The sequence below is a fragment of the Strongylocentrotus purpuratus genome, unplaced genomic scaffold, assembly GCF_000002235.5.
Source record: "Strongylocentrotus purpuratus isolate Spur 01 unplaced genomic scaffold, Spur_5.0 spur5_scaffold_21, whole genome shotgun sequence".
In the NCBI taxonomy this organism is placed as follows: domain Eukaryota; kingdom Metazoa; phylum Echinodermata; class Echinoidea; order Camarodonta; family Strongylocentrotidae; genus Strongylocentrotus; species Strongylocentrotus purpuratus.
The window spans coordinates 890,001-911,872 of NW_022145607.1; the positions used below are offsets into that span (position 1 = coordinate 890,001).

At 36.3% G+C, this 21,872-nt stretch overlaps 1 protein-coding gene across 1 annotated transcript in view; it reads left to right on the plus strand.

The window, feature by feature from the left end:
* LOC105447055 overlaps positions 1-21,098 on the plus strand; it is a 27,492-nt gene extending 6,394 nt beyond the window's left edge. Inside the window, exons 3-7 of the mRNA XM_030995045.1 lie at positions 14,290-14,922; positions 15,504-15,664; positions 16,137-16,402; positions 19,635-21,008; positions 21,076-21,098. Coding sequence (XP_030850905.1) covers positions 14,290-14,922; positions 15,504-15,664; positions 16,137-16,402; positions 19,635-21,008; positions 21,076-21,098 — 2,457 coding nt within the window. The remainder of the gene's footprint in view (positions 1-14,289; positions 14,923-15,503; positions 15,665-16,136; positions 16,403-19,634; positions 21,009-21,075) is intronic.
* Positions 21,099-21,872: the final 774 nt, after the last annotated feature.

The following is a 21,872-nucleotide window of genomic DNA, read 5'->3' on the forward strand; positions in this document are numbered from 1 at the left end:
GGTATCTGTATTGAGAATAATTTCTGGGGCGAATATGCATTGCGTGTTTCGACACATAGTGCCAATAGCGGATTTGCCAGTATAAGAACACTTCCCCTCCTGTTTCTGATCGTGTGCAATATAAGTATTTCAACCTCATTTTGTTTCTTCATCACACGTTCAAGAACTAACCTTTCAAGTGAGTTGTTATCTGTTACTTTGACTGAAATTTGAAGAAGATACACGTGAATCTTGGGAGCTGGGATACATTCAGTTCACACGGTCAACACTGCTGATGAGGGGAAAGATTGGAGGCCCCGTTTCACCATGTTTTTTTTTTGACATAGCAGATAATTAAGCAAACAGTAAGCTTCCACGTTAACTTCTCATGAGAATATTCAACATAGCGATGACTCTTTTACAAATAATTCTAAGTGTAAATTGTAATTTTCATTATTTCGGATTTGAAACATATTTTTTGGCTATCAAAGATGCTCAGTAGATTACAGTAGATGATTCGATATAAAATGATAAAAAGATAATGAGGTCAATCTATGTATAAAAAAGAAGAAACTAAATAAAGATTCAATAACAATCAAACTTGGTATTGTAAATATTCAGAGAGTTCCTTCACCAAAGTTCTTAGGTGTTATTATTGATGATGACCTCTCTTGGTCTAATCATATTGGTGACATCTGTAACAAATTGTCTAAAAATATTGGTGTCATGTTCAGATTGAAATCTCTCCCTAAACGTATTCTCAAAATGATATACTATGCAATTGTGTACCCTTACTTTATGCTCTTATTGTCTGGGGGCAATGCTGTTTTAATTCATCAAGGTAGATTGTTTAAATTACAAAAACGTGCAATAAGAATTATTAATCATTCTTCTTTTCTTGCCCATACCATTCTATTCATTAAACATAAAAAATAAAGTGTACCAGTTTAAGTTTGGAAGGCGTGCATAATATTCCTTATTTTTAGTTGGGGAAGAAGAATACACACAAAAAGAAATTTAGCAAGAAAACAGTTGAAATCATTCATGATATAGAGATATTCATACGATCTGATCAATAATATATATTTTGATATATTATTTTTTCATATTCATCTACACATCTACTGCCTACTAGAATTTATAACGAAAACGCCTTCTTTCCAATAAAAATAAAATAAAAAAGGAAGAGTTCAATTTGTTACAAAAGAATTGAGAAGTTGTGCCAAAATAACATCACTAAACCGTGATCGACTCATCAATAGGATTAGCTCATTATCAATAGATATATTTATGGATTCGCAACTTCTATATTCTTTTTTCGCATTTTCTCGTTTTTACCCCGAGTTCCCAGTTTTCTCCTCCTTTTCATCATCCGATACAGAGAGAGAGAGAGATAGAGGGGAAGAGAAAAGAGAGGTACAGAGAGAGAGAGAGGGGAAGAGAAAGAGAGAGAGAGAGAGAGAGAGAGAGAGGAATACTGCAACAGTAAACCAGTTTAGGACATTATTGTATTACAGTTCATGGCATGGATGGAAGAACCCCTATCAATTATTCCACTTCAAAGTTCATTGCCATCTATATAGACGAAAATTATCATGTAATGTAAGAGTTGTTACATGTATGTCTTGTAAACCTCGGGCAAGTCTTCAAGTCATTTTTTAATGTATGCACGCCCGATATCAATGAATAGGTTATTAACTATAAAATAGTATTATTTTCAAAAAGATATAATTATGTTTAATTTGATATTTTACATGTATGTACAATTTTTAAATATTGTATTATTATACATATGTTTTTATCCTGTCATCGTTTAATCTAGAACTAGGGGGGGGGGGGGGGCCAACCCCCAAAAAGGTAAAATCACGTGTTTTTACATGATTTTTTTCTCAAGGGGGGGGGGGGGTCGGGCCCCCGGACCCCCCCCCCCCTCCTGGATCCGCCACTGCAGTTTACTTTGAATTCTTATCTCTTTTAAACAATATTATACTTTTGATCTGCTAATCAGTGTAGCTCTTTATCCATCAGTAGAATAAAAAGAACCATATGAGAAACCCATTACATCTTATACTAAAAGCTTTACGATGTGGCGGGGTGGGATGTGGTGGTTGCAGCTCTCCCCTTCCCAACTTAAAATTTGAAATATGCCTATCAACATTATATCAGCTTATATTCAGGCAGCGAGATCGATGGGCGAGTTTGAATACATGTACATGTTGTGTCTCAAGCAGGACATTGAACTTAAACATGGATATGAAGAGGGCGCTGTGCAAGTGTGTACAAATATTGAGGTGGCCACATTTTATGGGACTGACTTGGATTAAAAGGAAATCTCATTGTATGGTCATTAACAATGCATTCGAATTTTAAACATTTGGGAGAGGCTGATAATATGGAGCTGACTTGGAAAAACAAAAATATATATTTATATAATAATAATGGGTTTGTTTTTATCCAGTAACAATTAAGAATAACATCAAGGGGAATTCATTCGCAAGTATCCAAATAATATATCGTAAGAATCATGAATTGCAAAATATGAAAAACATAAATACATGTCATTCTCCTGCATTGCCAATTAGTATCGGGTCTTTGGATTTAACTTACATTAATCCCTTGGACTTGAAGTTTTAAGAGCAAGGTCCTAAGAGACAAAGACACAACATCAGTCTTTAGATCAATGGGAGAGTATCACAACAACGGAAAGATGTGTGGATGGCAGAGCTATGGAGCCTTTTAGATATTTTAATTAAACGATGTCAGAATATCATTGTTTAATATGGATAGCAGACCGAGATGCTTCGCAATTCATGAGGCGTTCAAGACTAGAACAAAACTCATGTAAAGATAGTGTCGCCAATAGAAGAAATAATATTCCTTATTTTAAGTTGTGGAAGAAGAATGACACAGATATAAAATGATAAAAAAATAATGAGGTCAATCTATGTATAAAAAAGAAGAAACTAAATAAAGATTCAATAACAATCAAACTTGGTATTGTAAATATTCAGAGAGTTCCTTCACCAAAGTTCTTAGGTGTTATTATTGATGATGACCTCTCTTGGTCTAATCATATTGGTGACATCCGTAACAAATTGTCTAAAAATATTGGTGTCATGTTCAGATTGAAATCTCTCCCTAAACGTATTCTCAAAATGATATACTATGCAATTGTGTACCCTTACTTTATGCTCTTATTGTCTGGGGGCAATGCTGTTTTAATTCATCAAGGTAGATTGTTTAAATTACAAAAACGTGCAATAAGAATTATTAATCATTCTTCTTTTCTTGCCCATACCATTCTTTTCATTAAACATACAAAATAAAGTGTACCAGTTTAAGTTTGGAAGGCGTGCATAATATTCCTTATTTTTAGTTGGGGAAGAAGAATACACACAAAAAGAAATTTAGCAAGAAAACAGTTGAAATCATTCATGATATAGAGATATTCATACGATCTGATCAATAATATATATTTTTGAGAAAAAAAAAATTGCACCCCCCCCCCTTGAGCGCCAGGGGGGGGGGGGGGGGGGGGGGGCCCAACCCCCCAAAAAGGTAAAAATCACGTGTTTTTACATGATTTTTTTTCTCAAGGGGGGGGGGGGCGGGCCCCCGGACCCCCCCCCCCCTGGATCCGCCACTGCAGTTTACTTTGAATTCTTATCTCTTTTAAACAATATTATACTTTTGATCTGCTAATCAGTGTAGCTCTTTATCCATCAGTAGAATAAAAAGAACCATATGAGAAACCCATTACATCTTATACTAAAAGCTTTACGATGTGGCGGGGTGGGATGTGGTGGTTGCAGCTCTCCCCTTCCCAACTTAAAATTTGAAATATGCCTATCAACATTATATCAGCTTATATTCAGGCAGCGAGATCGATGGGCGAGTTTAAATACATGTACATGTTGTGTCTCAAGCAGGACATTGAACTTAAACATGGATATGAAGAGGGCGCTGTGCAAGTGTGTACAAATATTGAGGTGGCCACATTTTATGGGACTGACTTGGATTAAAAGGAAATCTCATTGTATGGTCATTAACAATGCATTCGAATTTTAAACATTTGGGAGAGGCTGATAATATGGAGCTGACTTGGAAAAACACAAATATATATTTATATAATAATAATGGGTTTGTTTTTATCCAGTAACAATTAAGAATAACATCAAGGGGAATTCATTCGCAAGTATCCAAATAATATATCGTAAGAATCATGAATTGCAAAATATGAAAAACATAAATACATGTCATTCTCCTGCATTGCCAATTAGTATCGGGTCTTTGGATTTAACTTACATTAATACATTGGACTTGAAGTTTTGAGAGCCAGGTACTAAAGAGAAAAAGACACAACATCAGTCTTCAGATCAATGGGAGGGTATCACAACAGCGGAAAGATGTGTGGATGGCAGAGCTATGGAACCTTTAGGTGCGAGATTTTACATTTAGATATTTGAATTATAAAACGATGTCAGAATATCATTTTTTTAATATGAATAGCAGACAGAGATGCTTCGCAATTCATGAGGCGTTCAAGACTAGAACAAAACTAATGATAAGAATATTGTCGCCTAGAAGAAATAAAGTGTACCAGTTTAAGCTTAGGAGGCGTACATAATATTCCTCATTTTAAGTTGTTGAAGAAGAATACAAAGAAAAAGAGATTTGATAGCAAGAAAAGAGTTGACATCAGTTATGATATAGCGATATTCCTACTCTATACGATCTGATCGAATGTCATGATATAAATATATATATATATATATATATATATATATATATTCTTCATATTCATCTATACATCTACTGCGTATTAGAATTTAAAACGAAGACGCCTCCTTTCCAATAAAAGAATCGAGAAGTTGAGCCAAATAACATCACTCACAGTGACCGACTCTTCAATAGGAGTAGCTCCATATCAATATATATGTTTATGGATTCCTAACTTCGATATTCTTTGTCCGCATTTTCTCGGTTTCCCCCCGAGTTCCCCGTTTTCTCTTTCTTTTTTCTGTTCCCCAGCTCACTTCAGGCTAATTTCCCGTCATAATGTATACGCATTATCCCATACAGAGAGAGAGGTAGAGACAGAAAGAGAGAGAGAGAGAGAGAGAAAGAGAGGAAGCGTAATAGAGAGCTAAAAAGTGAGGGGAAGAGACACAGAGAGAGAGAGAGAGAGAGAGACGAATACTGTAACAATAAACCAATTTAGGCCATCTAATGTATTTCAGTTCATTGGAAATGAACAGCAGAACCCCTATCAATTATTTCACTTTAAAGTTCATTGCCATCTATATATGGACGAAATCTTCCATGTGATATATATGTTGTTATGCCTGTAAATCTTGGACAAGTCTTTAAATCATGTTTTAATATATGCATGCATGGTATCAGTGAATAGATGATTAACGTGAACTGCAAAAGGTACGGTCAGCAAAGTTTCGCTATTTTGATTAAGGCAAATATTGGCAAAAGTTGTTCGGCAGCAATGATTAGGTTGCACTTATTATTTAACAGTCCGTCTAAATCGGTTGGAGTAAGTAAGATTTGGTAGCTGTTTACACCGAATTCACATCTCCATTAAACAATAATGTACTTTTAATCTGCTAGTCAGTATAGATCTTTATCCATCAGAAAATCAAAGAGAACCATATGAGAAAACCATAACGTGAAAAGCTTATACTAAAAGCTTTACGATGGGTCGGGGGCAGGGTGGGGTGGTTGCAGCTCTCCCCTCCCCACCTTACAATTTGAAATATTCCTATCAATAGTATATCAGCTTATATTGAGACAGCGAGATCGATGCGCGAGTTTGCAAGTCTGTATCCTATCACAAATGATTAAATAAAAGTCTTATCACATTAAGATGTTTTTTTCGGCTCGACCGCAATATTTCATAACCTGGAACATTTGATATTCAGGCAAAGGGTGTAAGCCCCCTTGCCAAACATGTGCCTGTAAAGCTGTATGATTCTGGGAAAGTCTAAATAATATTATTCCGTAAGTTTCCCAGTTCACAGGCACAAACCCTTGTTGTTGTACGTACAGTGACTGTAAAATGAGACTACAATATGTACTGTATTTAAGCTGCTGTGTTATACAGCCAGAGACCGACACATCTAGGCTCTGCTTAAGACTTTAGGATTGCGGCAGAGTGTCAAATTAGAGTCTGTGCTTGCAGACTATACATTATGGTACAGACCTCAACACAGTTGAAGTTGACAGTCGAGGTCCATGATAGGACCAAAATTTGTTGGCATTTACTTGTATTTATTCTTCATTCATAATAATTGGGAAGGCAAATTACCAATAACTGGGATCAAGGGCCCGTTCCTCGAAACCAACGACAAGACAGTCATAACTTTATCCGCCAACTACGGAGATGTCTCTGATCTTCCTAAACCGTTTCACGAAGAGCTTACTAGATAGTATCTCATGAAATCGATACTATCGGCGAGAAGAAGGGCCAAGACATAAAAAAAAAATTGATTTTAGGAAAACTGCAATGATTTAAATGAATTAGGAATAACAAAGATTGAAAATGATACCAGGAAATAAGAGATGCAATATACTTTAAAATTTGTGTAGATTATATAATAGAAGTCTTTGTAAAGTATAATTGTGAGTATTTCATTACATGACCGGTGAATTAGTTTTGTTCTTGAGATGGGTACCCCCCGGATATTTTCATTTGATAGCTTATAAAAATACACCTTTATATTAATTTTAGAAAAAATACGATGTAATAAAATTTGTGTCAAATGTCAGCACATTATCAAAATGACAAAACTTAAACATTACAAACGTTAAAACACATGTTTTAAACTATTCAGTATTTTTATTCAGTAACAATTAAGAATAACATCTCGGGAAATTCATTCGCAAGTATCCAAATAATATATCGTAAGAATCATGAATTGCAAGATATGAAAAACATAAATACATGTCATTCTCCTGCATTGCCAATTAGTATCGGGTCTTTGGATTTAACTTACATTAATACATTGGACTTGAAGTTTTGAGAGCCAGGTACTAAAGAGAAAAAGACACAACATCAGTCTTCAGATCAATGGGAGGGTATCACAACAGCGGAAAGATGTGTGGATGGCAGAGCTATGGAACCTTTAGGTGCGAGATTTTACATTTAGATATTTGAATTATAAAACGATGTCAGAATATCATTTTTTTAATATGAATAGCAGACCGAGATGCTTCGCAATTCATGAGGCGTTCAAGACTAGAACGAAACTAATGATAAGAATATTGTCGCCTAGAAGAAATAAAGTGTACCAGTTTAAGCTTAGGAGGCGTACATAATATTCCTCATTTTAAGTTGTTGAAGAAGAATACAAAGAAAAGGAGATTTGATAGCAAGAAAAGAGTTGACATCAGTTATGATATAGCGATATTCCTACTCTATACGATCTATATATATATATATTCTTCATATTCATCTATACATCTACTGCGTATTAGAATTTAAAACGAAGACGCCCCCTTTCCAATGAAAGAATCGAGAAGTTGAGCCAAATAACATCACTCACAGTGACCGACTCTTCAATAGGAGTAGCTCCATATCAATATATATGTTTATGGATTCCTAACTTCGATATTCTTTGTCCGCATTTTCTCGGTTTCCCCCGAGTTCCCCGTTTTCTCTTTCTTTTTTCTGTTCCCCAGCTCACTTGAGGCTAATTTCCCGTCATAATGTATACGCAATATCCCATACAAAGAGAGAGGGAGAGAGAGAAAGAGAGAGAGAGAGAGAGAAAGAGAGGAAGCGTAATATAGAGCTAAAAAGAGAGGGGAAGAGAGAGAGAGAGAGAGAGAGAGAGAGAGAGAGAGAGAGAGATGAATACTGCAACAATAAACCAATTTAGGCCATCTAATGTATTTTAGTTCATTAGAAATGAACAGCAGAACCCCTATCAATTTCACTTTAAAGTTCATTGCCATCTATATACGGACGAAATCTTCCATGTGATATATAGGTTGTTATGCCTTGTAAACCTTGGGCAAGTCTTTAAGTCATTTTTTAATATATGCAGGCATGATATCAGTTAATAGGTGATTAACGTGATTGTTGATGAACTGCAAAAGGTACGGTCAGCAAAGTTTCGCTTTTTTGATTAAGGCAAATATTGGCAAAAGTTGTTCGGCAGCAATGATTAGGTTGCACTTATTATTTAACAGTCCGTCTAAATCGGTTGGAGTAAGTAAGATTTGGTAGCTGTTTACACCGAATTCACATCTCCATTAAACAATAATGTACTTTTAATCTGCTAGTCAGTATAGATCTTTATCCATCAGCAAATCAAAGAGAACCATATGAGAAAACCATAACGTGAAAAGCTTATACTAAAAGCTTTACGATGGGTCGGGGGCAGGGTGTGGTGGTTACAGCTCTCCCCTCCCCACCTTACAATTTGAAATATTCCTATCAATAGTATATCAGCTTATATTCAGGCAGCGAGATCGATGCGCGAGTTTGCAAGTCTGTATCCTATCACAAATGATTAAATAAAAGTCTTATCACATTAAGATGTTTTTTTCGGCTCGACCGCAATATTTCATAACCTGGAACATTTGATATTCAGGCAAAGGGTGTAAGCCCCCTTGCAAAACATGTGCCTGTAAAGCTGTATGATTCTGGGAAAGTCTAAATAATATTATTCCGTAAGTTTCCCAGTTCACAGGCACAAACCCTTGTTGTTGTACGTACAGTGACTGTAAAATGAGACTACAATATGTACTGTATTTAAGCTGCTGTGTTATACAGCCAGAGACCGAGACATCTAGGCTCTATTTAAGGCTTTAGGATTGCGGCAGAGTGTCAAATTAGAGTCTGTGCTTGCAGACTATACATTATGGTACAGACCTCAACACAGTTGAAGTTGACAGTCGAGGTCCATGATAGGACCAAAATTTGTTGGCATTTACTTGTATTTATTCTTCATTCATAATAATTGGGAAGGCAAATTACCAATAACTGGGATCAAGGGCCCGTTCCTCGAAACCAACGACAAGACAGTCATAACTTTATCCGCCAACTACGGAGATGTCTCTGATCTTCCTAAACCGTTTCACGAAGAGCTTACTAGATAGTATCTCATGAAATCGATACTATCGGCGAGAAGAAGGGCCAAGACATAAAAAAAAAAATGATTTTAGGAAAACTGCAATGATTTAAATGAATTAGGAATAACAAAGATTGAAAATGATACCAGGAAATAAGAGATGCAATATACTTTAAAATTTGTGTAGATTATATAATAGAAGTCTTTGTAAAGTATAATTGTGAGTATTTCATTACATGACCGGTGAATTAGTTTTGTTCTTGAGATGGGTACCCCCCGGATATTTTCATTTGATAGCTTATAAAAATACACCTTTATATTAATTTTAGAAAAAATACGATGTAATAAAATTTGTGTCAAATGTCAGCACATTATCAAAATGACAAAACTTAAACATTACAAACGTTAAAACACATGTTTTAAACTATTCAGTATTTTTATTCAGTAACAATTAAGAATAACATCTCGGGAAATTCATTCGCAAGTATCCAAATAATATATCGTAAGAATCATGAATTGCAAGATATGAAAAACATAAATACATGTCATTCTCCTGCATTGCCAATTAGTATCGGGTCTTTGGATTTAACTTACATTAATACATTGGACTTGAAGTTTTGAGAGCCAGGTACTAAAGAGAAAAAGACACAACATCAGTCTTCAGATCAATGGGAGGGTATCACAACAGCGGAAAGATGTGTGGATGGCAGAGCTATGGAACCTTTAGGTGCGAGATTTTACATTTAGATATTTGAATTATAAAACGATGTCAGAATATCATTTTTTTAATATGAATAGCAGACCGAGATGCTTCGCAATTCATGAGGCGTTCAAGACTAGAACAAAACTAATGATAAGAATATTGTCGCCTAGAAGAAATAAAGTGTACCAGTTTAAGCTTAGGAGGCGTACATAATATTCCTCATTTTAAGTTGTTGAAGAAGAATACAAAGAAAAGGAGATTTGATAGCAAGAAAAGAGTTGACATCAGTTATGATATAGCGATATTCCTACTCTATACGATCTGATCGAATGTCATGATATAAATATATATATATACATATATATATATATTCTTCATATTCATCTATACATCTACTGCGTATTAGAATTTAAAACGAAGACGCCCCCTTTCCAATGAAAGAATCGAGAAGTTGAGCCAAATAACATCACTCACAGTGACCGACTCTTCAATAGGAGTAGCTCCATATCAATATATATGTTTATGGATTCCTAACTTTGATCTGACGTGATTGTTGATGAACTGCAAAAGGTACGGTCAGCAAAGTTTCGCTATTTTGATTAAGGCAAATATTGGCAAAAGTTGTTCGGCAGCAATGATTAGGTTGCACTTATTATTTAACAGTCCGTCTAAATCGGTTGGAGTAAGTAAGATTTGGTAGCTGTTTACACCGAATTCACATCTCCATTAAACAATAATGTACTTTTAATCTGCTAGTCAGTATAGATCTTTATCCATCAGCAAATCAAAGAGAACCATATGAGAAAACCATAACGTGAAAAGCTTATACTAAAAGCTTTACGATGGGTCGGGGGCAGGGTGTGGTGGTTACAGCTCTCCCCTCCCCACCTTACAATTTGAAATATTCCTATCAATAGTATATCAGCTTATATTCAGGCAGCGAGATCGATGCGCGAGTTTGCAAGTCTGTATCCTATCACAAATGATTAAATAAAAGTCTTATCACATTAAGATGTTTTTTCGGCTCGACCGCAATATTTCATAACCTGGAACATTTGATATTCAGGCAAAGGGTGTAAGCCCCCTTGCCAAACATGTGCCTGTAAACCTGTATGATTCTGGGAAAGTCTAAATAATATTATTCCGTAAGTTTCCCAGTTCACAGGCACAAACCCTTGTTGTTGTACGTACAGTGACTGTAAAATGAGACTACAATATGTACTGTATTTAAGCTGCTGTGTTATACAGCCAGAGACCGACACATCTAGGCTCTGCTTAAGACTTTAGGATTGCGGCAGAGTGTCAAATGAGAGTCTGTGCTAGCAGACTATACATTATGGTACAGACCTCAACACAGTTGAAGTTGACAGTCGAAATCGATGATAGGACCAAAGAACATTGGTATTTACTTGTATTTATTCTTCATTCATAATAGTTGGAACGGCAAATTACCAATAGCTGGGATCAGATTCCCAAATCCCTGCGTTGCCCCCCTCCCTTTTTTGGGGGTGCTTTTTCTCACTCCCCCTCTCCCTCTCTCTCTCTCTGTCTATATTGCTCTCTTTCTCTGTCGCTGTTAAACTCCCCAATCTACAGTACTCTCCCAGATAGCTAGATCGGGCCAAATATATGATTTGCATCACAATGGTTTTTTCCAACTGATTAAGCAATAAATATGTATTGAAATATATGCTGCATGGCTATGACGATGACTTTGCAAAGCATTTCATGCGAAAAGTTTCGTTTTTGGGTGCGCCAAGAGGAAATACATACACACACACACACACACACACACGCACATACACTACACCACGTACATTTCTGTACTACTACTAAGTAGATTTATGCACCGCTGTGCTTTTCAATATCAAAGTCATTGTATCTTGGGTTATACATGGGACTCGGATTATGGATAATAACATATTTCTGCAAACGGTATCTGTATTGAGAATAATTTCTGGGGCGAATATGCATTGCGTGTTTCGACACATAGTGCCAATAGCGGATTTGCCAGTATATGAACACCATCCCTCCTGTTTCTGATCGTGCGCAATACAAGTACTTCAACCTCATTGTGTTTCTTCATCATACGTTCAAGAACTAACCTTTCAAGTAAGTTATTATCTGTTACTTTGACTGAAATTTGAACAAGATACACGTGAACCTTGGTAGCTGGGATACATTCAGTTAACAAGGTCAACACTGCTGATGAGGGGAAAGATTGAAGGCCCCGTTTCACCATGTTTTTTTTTTGAAATAGCAGATAGTTAAGCAAACAGTAAGCTTCCACGTTAAAATTCTCATGATAATATTAAAAATAGCGATGACTCTTTTACAAATAATTCTAAGTGTAAATTATAATTTTCTTTATTTCGGAATTGAAATATATGTTTTCGCTATCAAAGATGCTCAGTAGATTACAGTAGATGATTCGATTTAAAATGTTAAAAAGATAATGAGGTCAATCTATGTATAGCAAAGAAGAAACTAAAGATTCAATAATAATCAAACTTGGTAATGTAAATATTTAGAGAGTTTCTTCAGCAAATGTTTTCGGTTTTATTATTGATGATGACCTCTCTTGGTCAAATCATATTGTTGACATCCGCAACAAATTGTCTAAAAGTATTGGTATCATGTTCAGATTGAATTCTCTCCCTAAAAGTATTCTCAAAATGATATACTATGCAATTTTGTACCCTTACTTTATGCTATTATTGTCTGGGGGCAATGCTGCTTTAATTCATCACGATAGATTGTTTAAATTACAAAATCGTGCAATAAGAATTATTAATCATTCTTCTTTTCTTGCCCATACCAATAAAATATTCTACTTATTAAACATGTTGCATTATAGGGATGTATATTTATTACAAGCAGGTGTTTTTTTTAATGTCTTTACAATCTTCTTTCTGATTTCATTTCCAAATTGTTTATACTAAACTGTAATATTCAGTTATAATGCTCAAAATTTTCATTTTCTATTGACTCGTACAGTACTAAACCAAAACACAATAATTTTTCCGAAGGACCGTTTATGTGGAACACTCTACCTCATTACATACATAATTATGCTAGTGTAAATGTATTTATACGTAGGTATAATATATTTCTTTTGGTTGAATTCTAGACATATTTTATTTGTCTGTATGTTTGTTGTCTTGATTTTTGTATTGTATAATGTTTAGTAACGAATATGTTTTATATTTGTTATTATAAAAAAGGTTCAACCTTTATATAAGGATTATGTTTCCTTTCAGGTTGCAACCTATTCAGTTTATTTTATGTCCTTGTCTAATATGTTCTTTGTGTATATTATGATATATAGCTGATTGTTATAATGTAATGTAGTCTTTTTTAACTGAATAAAATAAAATTGAATTGAAATTGAATCGAATAACTGGAAATAGATTATAGATTATAAAAGTCCGTTTAAACCTACCTATACGGAATGATTGTGATGTTACTTAAGATACCTTGATTACTATTTGCAGTCAGCAATGTATTATTTATAACGCACACATGCTTATTGGAAGTCACACAGACAGTTATATCCTAACTGTATTGATCCTTGCATGGTCCGCCTGTATAATATGTGCACAGCTAGCAATACATCAGAGGTCCATGCTGTTGTGACCATTATTATTTGTATTACTTATAATAGTAATCATGGCATTACGATGGCATTCCATCGCGAGTGCCTTAATTGCACCCTCCTCAAAACCATACATTCCCCTTACCCCCTGAACCGTTAAGGTGACACTACACAACCCCGAGCAGCTGTGTGATACGGCTGCGCGTATATCTGTGTACGGCGCCACACGTACTGCTCTTTAAGACCACCACACATGGACCAGCGCGCTAGACGCAGATAGCTGTACTTTCCGTTGTGGTCATGGCTTTTAAAACGACAATGACTCTGATTTGTTTGCTTGCCCATGAAAGAGAAAATGTATTTTCCGTTTCCCATTTGTATCGGAATAATCAACGGCAACAATTTTTATTTGTGTTGCATGCACAGACACGCCCACACACATACACACAACACGCGCACAACTATCCAGATGCTCCTTTGTAACTCTGTCTTACTTTGTCTTTGTCTGACATAATGCATTTGAAAATATTCAGCGTCTGCCATAGCTCCAGAACAATTTTGGATGGCTACTCCGGACTTATATCCCGCACAAGAAACATCTACGACAACCATAAACCCGTAACCCCCCCCCCCCCACCAAATAAATCTTTTGTTACTGCACCTCTACAAAGGGCCGTTTTCCCGGTGGTAGTTGTCTGGAGGGGAATACAGAATATAAAGAGTTGTGCAAATTTACATTAAAGCACCATGCATACAATTGACTTCAAAAGATGAGATATTATATAATCTTAAATGAATACATATTCCATACATGGCATGTTAAGATAAATCCGTACAAAGATTTGACACTATTTCTTATACAAAGTCATGTTGCCCGTCTCATGTACTAACTCTGCATTAATCTTTCTCTCTCTTGAATAACATAGTACCCTGATGCCACCATGCCTGTGTCTCTTGGTGAATGGCGTGTCAGGATTGGCACGTTCATGCGACGTCGGAGGAAAGAATACGACTACCACTACTTTTGGAGGAAACTTCACAACTTAATGAAAAAAGCCAAGAATGCTGAGCCACCCAAAGAAAACAACAACCCTGAGTGTAACATCTCATCTCGCACTGGCTCTTCTCCCGATGCGAATAGATCTCCAAGTTACAAGGCCCGTCAGTCTGCATCTTCTGCTCAAACAGGGTCTTCACGTGACGTCAACAATGGCAACGGTAACGCAAGCTCACCGACTCTCTCACAATCTGACGGCCCAAAGTGTGATACTGTCAGGGAGAGTGGATTCCCATGCGATGTAAACAACCCCGGCCATAACGATGTCTCTCACTCTGAGTCTTCATGTGCTCAAAACAGTGGTTCTTCAATTGAAAAAGAGACCAACCCTGTCCCTTGTACCACTGACGTGACAATTCCAGTTCCCCAACCCTGTGTAGAAGACAAGGAGGAAACTTCAGACTCTGTACCGTCGGGGAAAGAGGACCAATCATCGGACCTATCACCTAAACACAGGCTAGATACCACGAATAATACCGACCCAAGAACATCATCTATCATGGTATGATTAATATGCATTACCTAGAACCTCACTACTCACATAAAAACATCAAAGAAAGAAAATCAAAACAGTGAGACAAACATGCGAACAATAAATCGGAATAAAAACTGTATAAAACAATTATTTTTGTAAACGGGGTTTAAACCAGAATGTAACTAGGAAAATTGGATCTAAATAAGATGTATTATAAAGGACAGCTTATTTAAATTTGCTGTGCAAAGTGAAGGTATGACGTTTGTGACATCCGTAAATAGTGGTTAAATTTCCCTTAACACTTGCACAGAATTCTTATACTCCCGTGATTCTCCTTTTTTTCTTCAAATAATGTCTGATTATTCTTTTGAAAATCGTCTTTTGTCCATAAGTAACAGAATATCATGAATTGTCCGCCCACCTTGTCCAATGGCTACATGTACACCTTTCTATCGTCTGCCTGCGCTAATTATTGTTGTATTATGAATTTAAGAATAAACTAGAAACCATTGATATAAAGATCCCCTCAAGAAATACATTGTGGCACATTATGTTATCTCAGTATGACATGTAGATAGTTTTCATCGTAATTTTCTCTTCATCCTTAGGAAGTAAAGGAGTATCATGATTCCCGGATCTATCCGGTCCTCGGATCAGGGACAACCAGTGGTGAAGCAGATGAAACTAAAGGGAATGACTGTCCAGACATGACCAACATACTTCTATTGAGATCCGGTGATGTAGAACAAAACCCTGGCCCAAATGATAAGTAAGCACAATGAAAGAGCGACTTTGGTCCTTATTTTGTTCATTGAGGTACGCCCGACCCTTGGTAGGAGATCACATTTAAAGATAAACTTCATTAAACTTCAGACTAATTTCCATTCTAAATCCGATTATAAACTGAAGCCTTAATCCACCACGAGATCTAAATTTTGGCAGAATACGAGCCAACGAGTATGTTGGTAAAAAATATTAATTGGAATATACCAATTGATCAATGAAAGCAAATGGTGACAGTAGAAGTTTCGCGTATTTCCGTTATGTTAACAGGTCCTTATTTTGCAATGTTTTTGGAGTGCTTGCATTTCTAGCAAATGTTGGAAAATATTTTAATGCAATGCAAACAAGGGTATTCACTCGAGATGATAATCAAAGGAAAGTCCTTTGATTATAAAACCTCACAAAAATATTTAAGCTGTATATTATTTCCCCCCCCTTTCTTTTGTCTAATGATTTAGACCTGGGAACCTGACCGACCTCGAACTATATCTCCTTGCTGACAGTATGGATCCATCAGATTTCAGGAAGGTCGGACTAGCTTTGGAATTCACTGAGGCTGAACTAAGTCGGTTTGAGAAAGATCAGATGGGCAACACTCTGTATGCTATCTATAAGATGCTTTACGAATGGCGGAAGAGAGTACGTGATAGCGAGGCGAGGGAGGCGTTGGTGGTCACGTTACAACGAATTAAGCTGGTACAGCTTGCTGATAGCGTACAGAAAGGTACAGTATTACTCACATGCATGCGTACACACACGACCATCCCCACCAAAAACACGTTTACGCCTATATATGCAGTATCCAACAAAATTGAGCACACCCCACAACAAATATGAAAACTTATATGTAACTTTTCACAAAGTTCTATGAAAAAGAAGGGCCTAGACTTATTTAAAAAAAAAAAAAAAAGTTCAAGCAGTATGAGATAAAATTATAATAACTATTACGTAATCCATTGAAGCAGCGCAGCAAACTAAGAAGTATCCTTCAGTCAAGATGGCTTTGCTGCTCTGGCACGTCGATCCCATGATCGATCCTCGAAACGCGCGGAATAAGCCATCTGATCGCACCGGAAGTCGTAATCAATATTCATAAAAATTTACCGAATAAGGCAGTACAACTCGTTACCTATGACCAATGAAATACAAGGAGCCGCGATCATTGGCCCTTCACCATGCGATCGTCAGGATGTTGTTTCTGATTGGTTCATTTTTTGTACCAGGAGCTGGGCCAATAAGGATGGAAACACCAGGCGACTTAAGGAGAATTTGTAGTTCCATGGTGACTTTATTAGATGGTGTACAGTAGATCATAACGTAATTTAATGGCGTGACCACTCCTGTGTTCTTTCCTGTTTGTTCAGTACACTATACACATGCTGAAATAGAAATACAGCTGTATATGTATTCTGAATACATATTACCATGAAACAGCAAAAACGTTTGATTTACTATCAAACACAGTACATGCTTCAATACTGGAAACAGACAGTTACATGTGTATCAAACTGGATGTCCCTTCGGAACATCATGAACACTTACAAACCCAACTTTACTCTCCAATGTAAACAATTAAACAAAATTCTTCTTCAACATTTCTAATTCCCCCTTATTTTGCGTACTGTATCATGCTACAGATCATTTGATTTTACCGGAAATATTATCGATGGAACACATATACAAAAACAAGAACTCCAACTTCTTACGATTGTTCAAAACATCAATCGCAGCTGCATATACAGTACAAACATTAAAAAAATGAATTAACAATAAAATTAAAAAAAACAGAACAACAAAAACAAAAAGGATTATGTCAGTTATATACATCCATTATGGTTAAAAATCAATATTTATGTTAACATAAATTAATCGACGAAGGATTGCAATAAAATAACTTCTTACAATTGTTGTAAATTACTTTAAAAACAAAAATAATTACATATACAGTAAGAAGAGCCCTCTCCAATGTTTTAAGTGGATTATTTGCACGAACACATCGATTTTAGAATATGAAGAATATTTTTAAATAATAATCATTTAACATGGTAGTGAGAAACCCAGCCCTTTATAAAATAAAAAACCCTATTGCATTTGGAGTGGAAATTGTAGACAACACTTTAAACTCTCACCAAATTAATGTTTAGAGCAAGTTTGAAAAAAGAAGATTATATCTGCAAATATATATATCAGTACACAAAAAGCTTCCCAAATTTTTAAAACAAATTGGAAAAATATAATTGATTGATAAAGCTTTGAAATTACCATGTGTCATGCCTCTTAAACCATTCCCAGCCTAAATACAAGGACACGCAGTTTGGACTCTAAAGTTAATATGAAATACAAAATGAATTTCCAATAAGTAAAACAGGAACTTCAGGAACTTCCTGCACAGAACCACTAGCATTTAATAAACCCATAGTAACATTGACATACTTGTGGATTTTAATATCATAAAGCAAAGAAAGAACCGCTAGCATCTGATATTCCAACTGTAATATTTACATACGTATCGAGTCTCAGAGTCATAGTGCATGGACAGACTCTAATAAGTTTAATCATAACCATGAATTGTATTTACAGTGTATGCGCTTGTAGAGCAAAATAATTATTATGTTTTATTTATATTAATGTAAAGTGCATTGAGCATTTTTATGTAAAGGCTATGTACGTATGTATGTATGTATCTAGTTGGAACAATATCCGTTCCGGTATATCCATATTTGGTCCTACATCAATAACACCCCCTACCCCCCTAACAAAATGCCTAAAATTCCCCGAAAACAAACACATATGATTTCTCCTTTATTATTTCTATTTCTTATTATTGAGAATACAACAAACAAAAAATGCTTTCATGCGTCTTTTCCAACAATATACACATTCTCCAATTCTCTATTACCCTCTCTCTACCTACCTTAATATCATGTTATACAGATTAAAATTACAGAAGAATGGACACAAAAGGGGCGGGGACGTAACATCATCATTAATTACACAAAAGGACAGATACACAATCCGGTTAACGATTGACCTGTTGAGAGAACATGCGATAGTGGATAGGCTATAGATCAAAGCAACTGGTACTCTAAACCACTCCGCGTGCTATACGATGTGATTATTGGGAATAATTTGCAATATATAGCATTTGACATGAACTTTCAAACTTAAATTTTTAAATGAACGATGATTTTAATAGTCATATATATATATATATATATATTTTTTTTTTAATATGATAAATGAAATTGAAGTTTGAATGGATTTCACGTTCCCTTCGAGGAGGAATAGCTACATCAGCTAAGAATCATAGTGACGTCATACAAATAGTGCGATCGTCTACGATTTGAAGCCGATTCTGCTTATATTCTGACTAGAAAGCTTAAATGTTGTATTATAAATATTAACCACGATAACATATTATCATTATTAACAACCTACATTAGGAAAAGAATTTAAAAAAAGAGAGGTCAATCAATTTTCAGAATTAAAGTTAGAATTAAGAAAATACAATTTAGTTAGTGATAATAGTCGAATTTGACTGATTGCCATATAATGCTGAACAACAACAACAAGGTTCGGTAGTTACTAAAGGCGACTTACAGCAAGCTGCACGCAAGTGTCGACTTTCCGTGCAATCAGATGACTATTTTATTTTTTGAGGACGATCATTGGATCGATAGAGCAGCAAAGCCGCCATGATTAAAGGCTACTATATAACGAGTTTCATTGCAATAGTTAACGTTTATTTATAGGGTTTCGTAGATACTGTTGGATACTGCAATATAAGAGAGAGAGAGAGAGAGAGAACCGAGGGGGGGAAGGGGGGGGGCAATTCCAAGTTGATTTCTTCCATGTTGTTGCTGCTGATGGTAGTACTGCTGTTGTGTGATATTAAAACACTGGTCATATTTTTCTAGTCATGCTAAAGACAACGTTCTTCACCATTCTCATCACAGGTCAGGTTGGTGATCACATACCGTCCCTGACAGAGAAGGAAATCCAACGGGTTGCTGAAGAGGTCAAACACTATTTGGCAATTCATCTATGCCAGATTCAAGCCGATCCACTGAACAGTGAACTTGTACTTGAATTCAAACGTATCTTCACCAATCTAACGTTGATGGAAGAAGACAAAGGTACAAAACTCAAGACACCGCTTCTCTACGATGACCTCCTCAGGACCAAAGTCAACGGAACCTATCCCAAACGGTTGTTGGTAGAAGGTGAAGGTGGTGTAGGGAAGACCACTTTTTGCGCCAAGATCGCTTGGGATTGGATCCACGGAAAAGCCTACCAAGATTTCAAACTGGTTCTTGTCATCCTCCTTCGCAAGACAGAGGGCAAGACTGTTGGAGAGATAGTGAAGTCGTATCTTTCTGACAGCAATCCCGTCACAGCCAAACAGCTAGACAAGCACATCCTCTCAAATCCGGATGACGTCTTTCTTGTCTTGGACGGCCTAGATGAGTTTGCTGTCGATCTTGACAGCAATCAGCAAATCGCCCTGATCACTCTCAATCATCTGTTCAAGTCAGGGACAGTACTAATCACATCGAGACAATGGAGATCAGATGAGATTAGGAAGAATGCCGATCTCAGAAAGGTGTTTGCTTTCATTGCTGTAGAAGGTTTCTCTGCTGAAAACCTCTCTTCTTACATCACCAAGTTCTTTCATCCAGATGCAGCTTCCTCTGAAGATCTGAACCGATTCATATCGAACAACGATGTGATCAGAGAGAACATGGCTCCCTACCCCATATACACAGCCATGCTGTGTATCATGTGGAAAGAGTTTGATGGAGAGCGCCGAGAGGCAATGTCCAAGCTGCAAACATTTTCCCAGCTCTTCAATCAGATGATTGACTTTTTAGTTGATCATCACCTATCAAAGCACATTCCATCTTCAGGTATTGTTGGAGGCAAATTAAGTGAGCATTGTTCAGATATTCGTCATCACCTGATTCACATCGGCCGCATTGCCTTCCAGGGGCTTCTCGAAAGACGGTTAGTATTCGCAGAAGAAGAGTTTCAGAGCTATCCAGAGTCCATCGATGTAGGTTGTAAAGTTGGTGTACTCACCAGAGAGAAGAAAATTCTTCCGAGGCGAGACAGGAGAAACACTCCAAATTCAGTAGTCCAATCAGTGCAGTTTCCCCATAAGCTCTTCCAGGAGTATCTATCAGGAATGTATCTTGCATCCCTTTACCAGTCAAACCGTAATGAGTATTACAGGTTGATAGCGAATATCATAAAGGAAGCAGTGGAATACCGGTACCTATTGTACTTTACTTCGGCTCAGCAGAAGGAGGTCGGCTTGGATATCATATCTCGTCTCATACCGTCGAAAACAGAGATTATTGATGATTATGATGACTTCTTCGTAGATGATTATGACAGCGAAGACCAAGCAGTGGCCATAGATGATTTTATCGGCTTGGATATCATATCTCGTCGCACACAGGGCCGTGTTGATGATGACTTCATCGTAGATGTAGCATATGAGAGCCAAGACCAAGAAGTGACCAAAGCCGTGGCGGATCATCTATCGACTACGTCCATAAAGACACTGAAGATCACCAAGGAGATGCAGGCACACACAGTATCAGGGCATACTTTCATCATGAACCATCGTAAAGTGGTAAGGAAAATATTCAACTTCGAATTGTAGCAACGTATACATTTCATCTTTGTTTGATCTTTTTGAGTGACAGAGTTTCTATTTGATTTAAATTTCATTCTCTGAGACTTTAATAGGATGACGTCGTTTGGTTTGAACACATGACTGTAAATATATAATGTGTATACGAACGATGCTTTGAACCCCAACATGCACTAATAAGGCAATGCATACTGTACAAACTTCTCGTCACCCAAATTCACCCAGAAGCTTGATAGAATACATTTTATTAAATCAGGAGCATGTTTAAAGCAACTTCTATGGTTCTAGCATGGGTACAACTCCGATCATCGCTTTTAATTTGAACACTGCAATGTACACGAACAAAATGAACTATTATTAACAAGAATTAATGAGTATTAGGACTTTAGTCTGTTAATAGGAGTTGTAATTAATTGTTATTGCAGTACAACCCGTCTTGAATGTATTTGCAATGAAACCTTGTTTAATAAAATAACGTTATTAATATCACCAATCCCAATAGGATTTCCAAGTGTATACTGTTCAAAACAATATG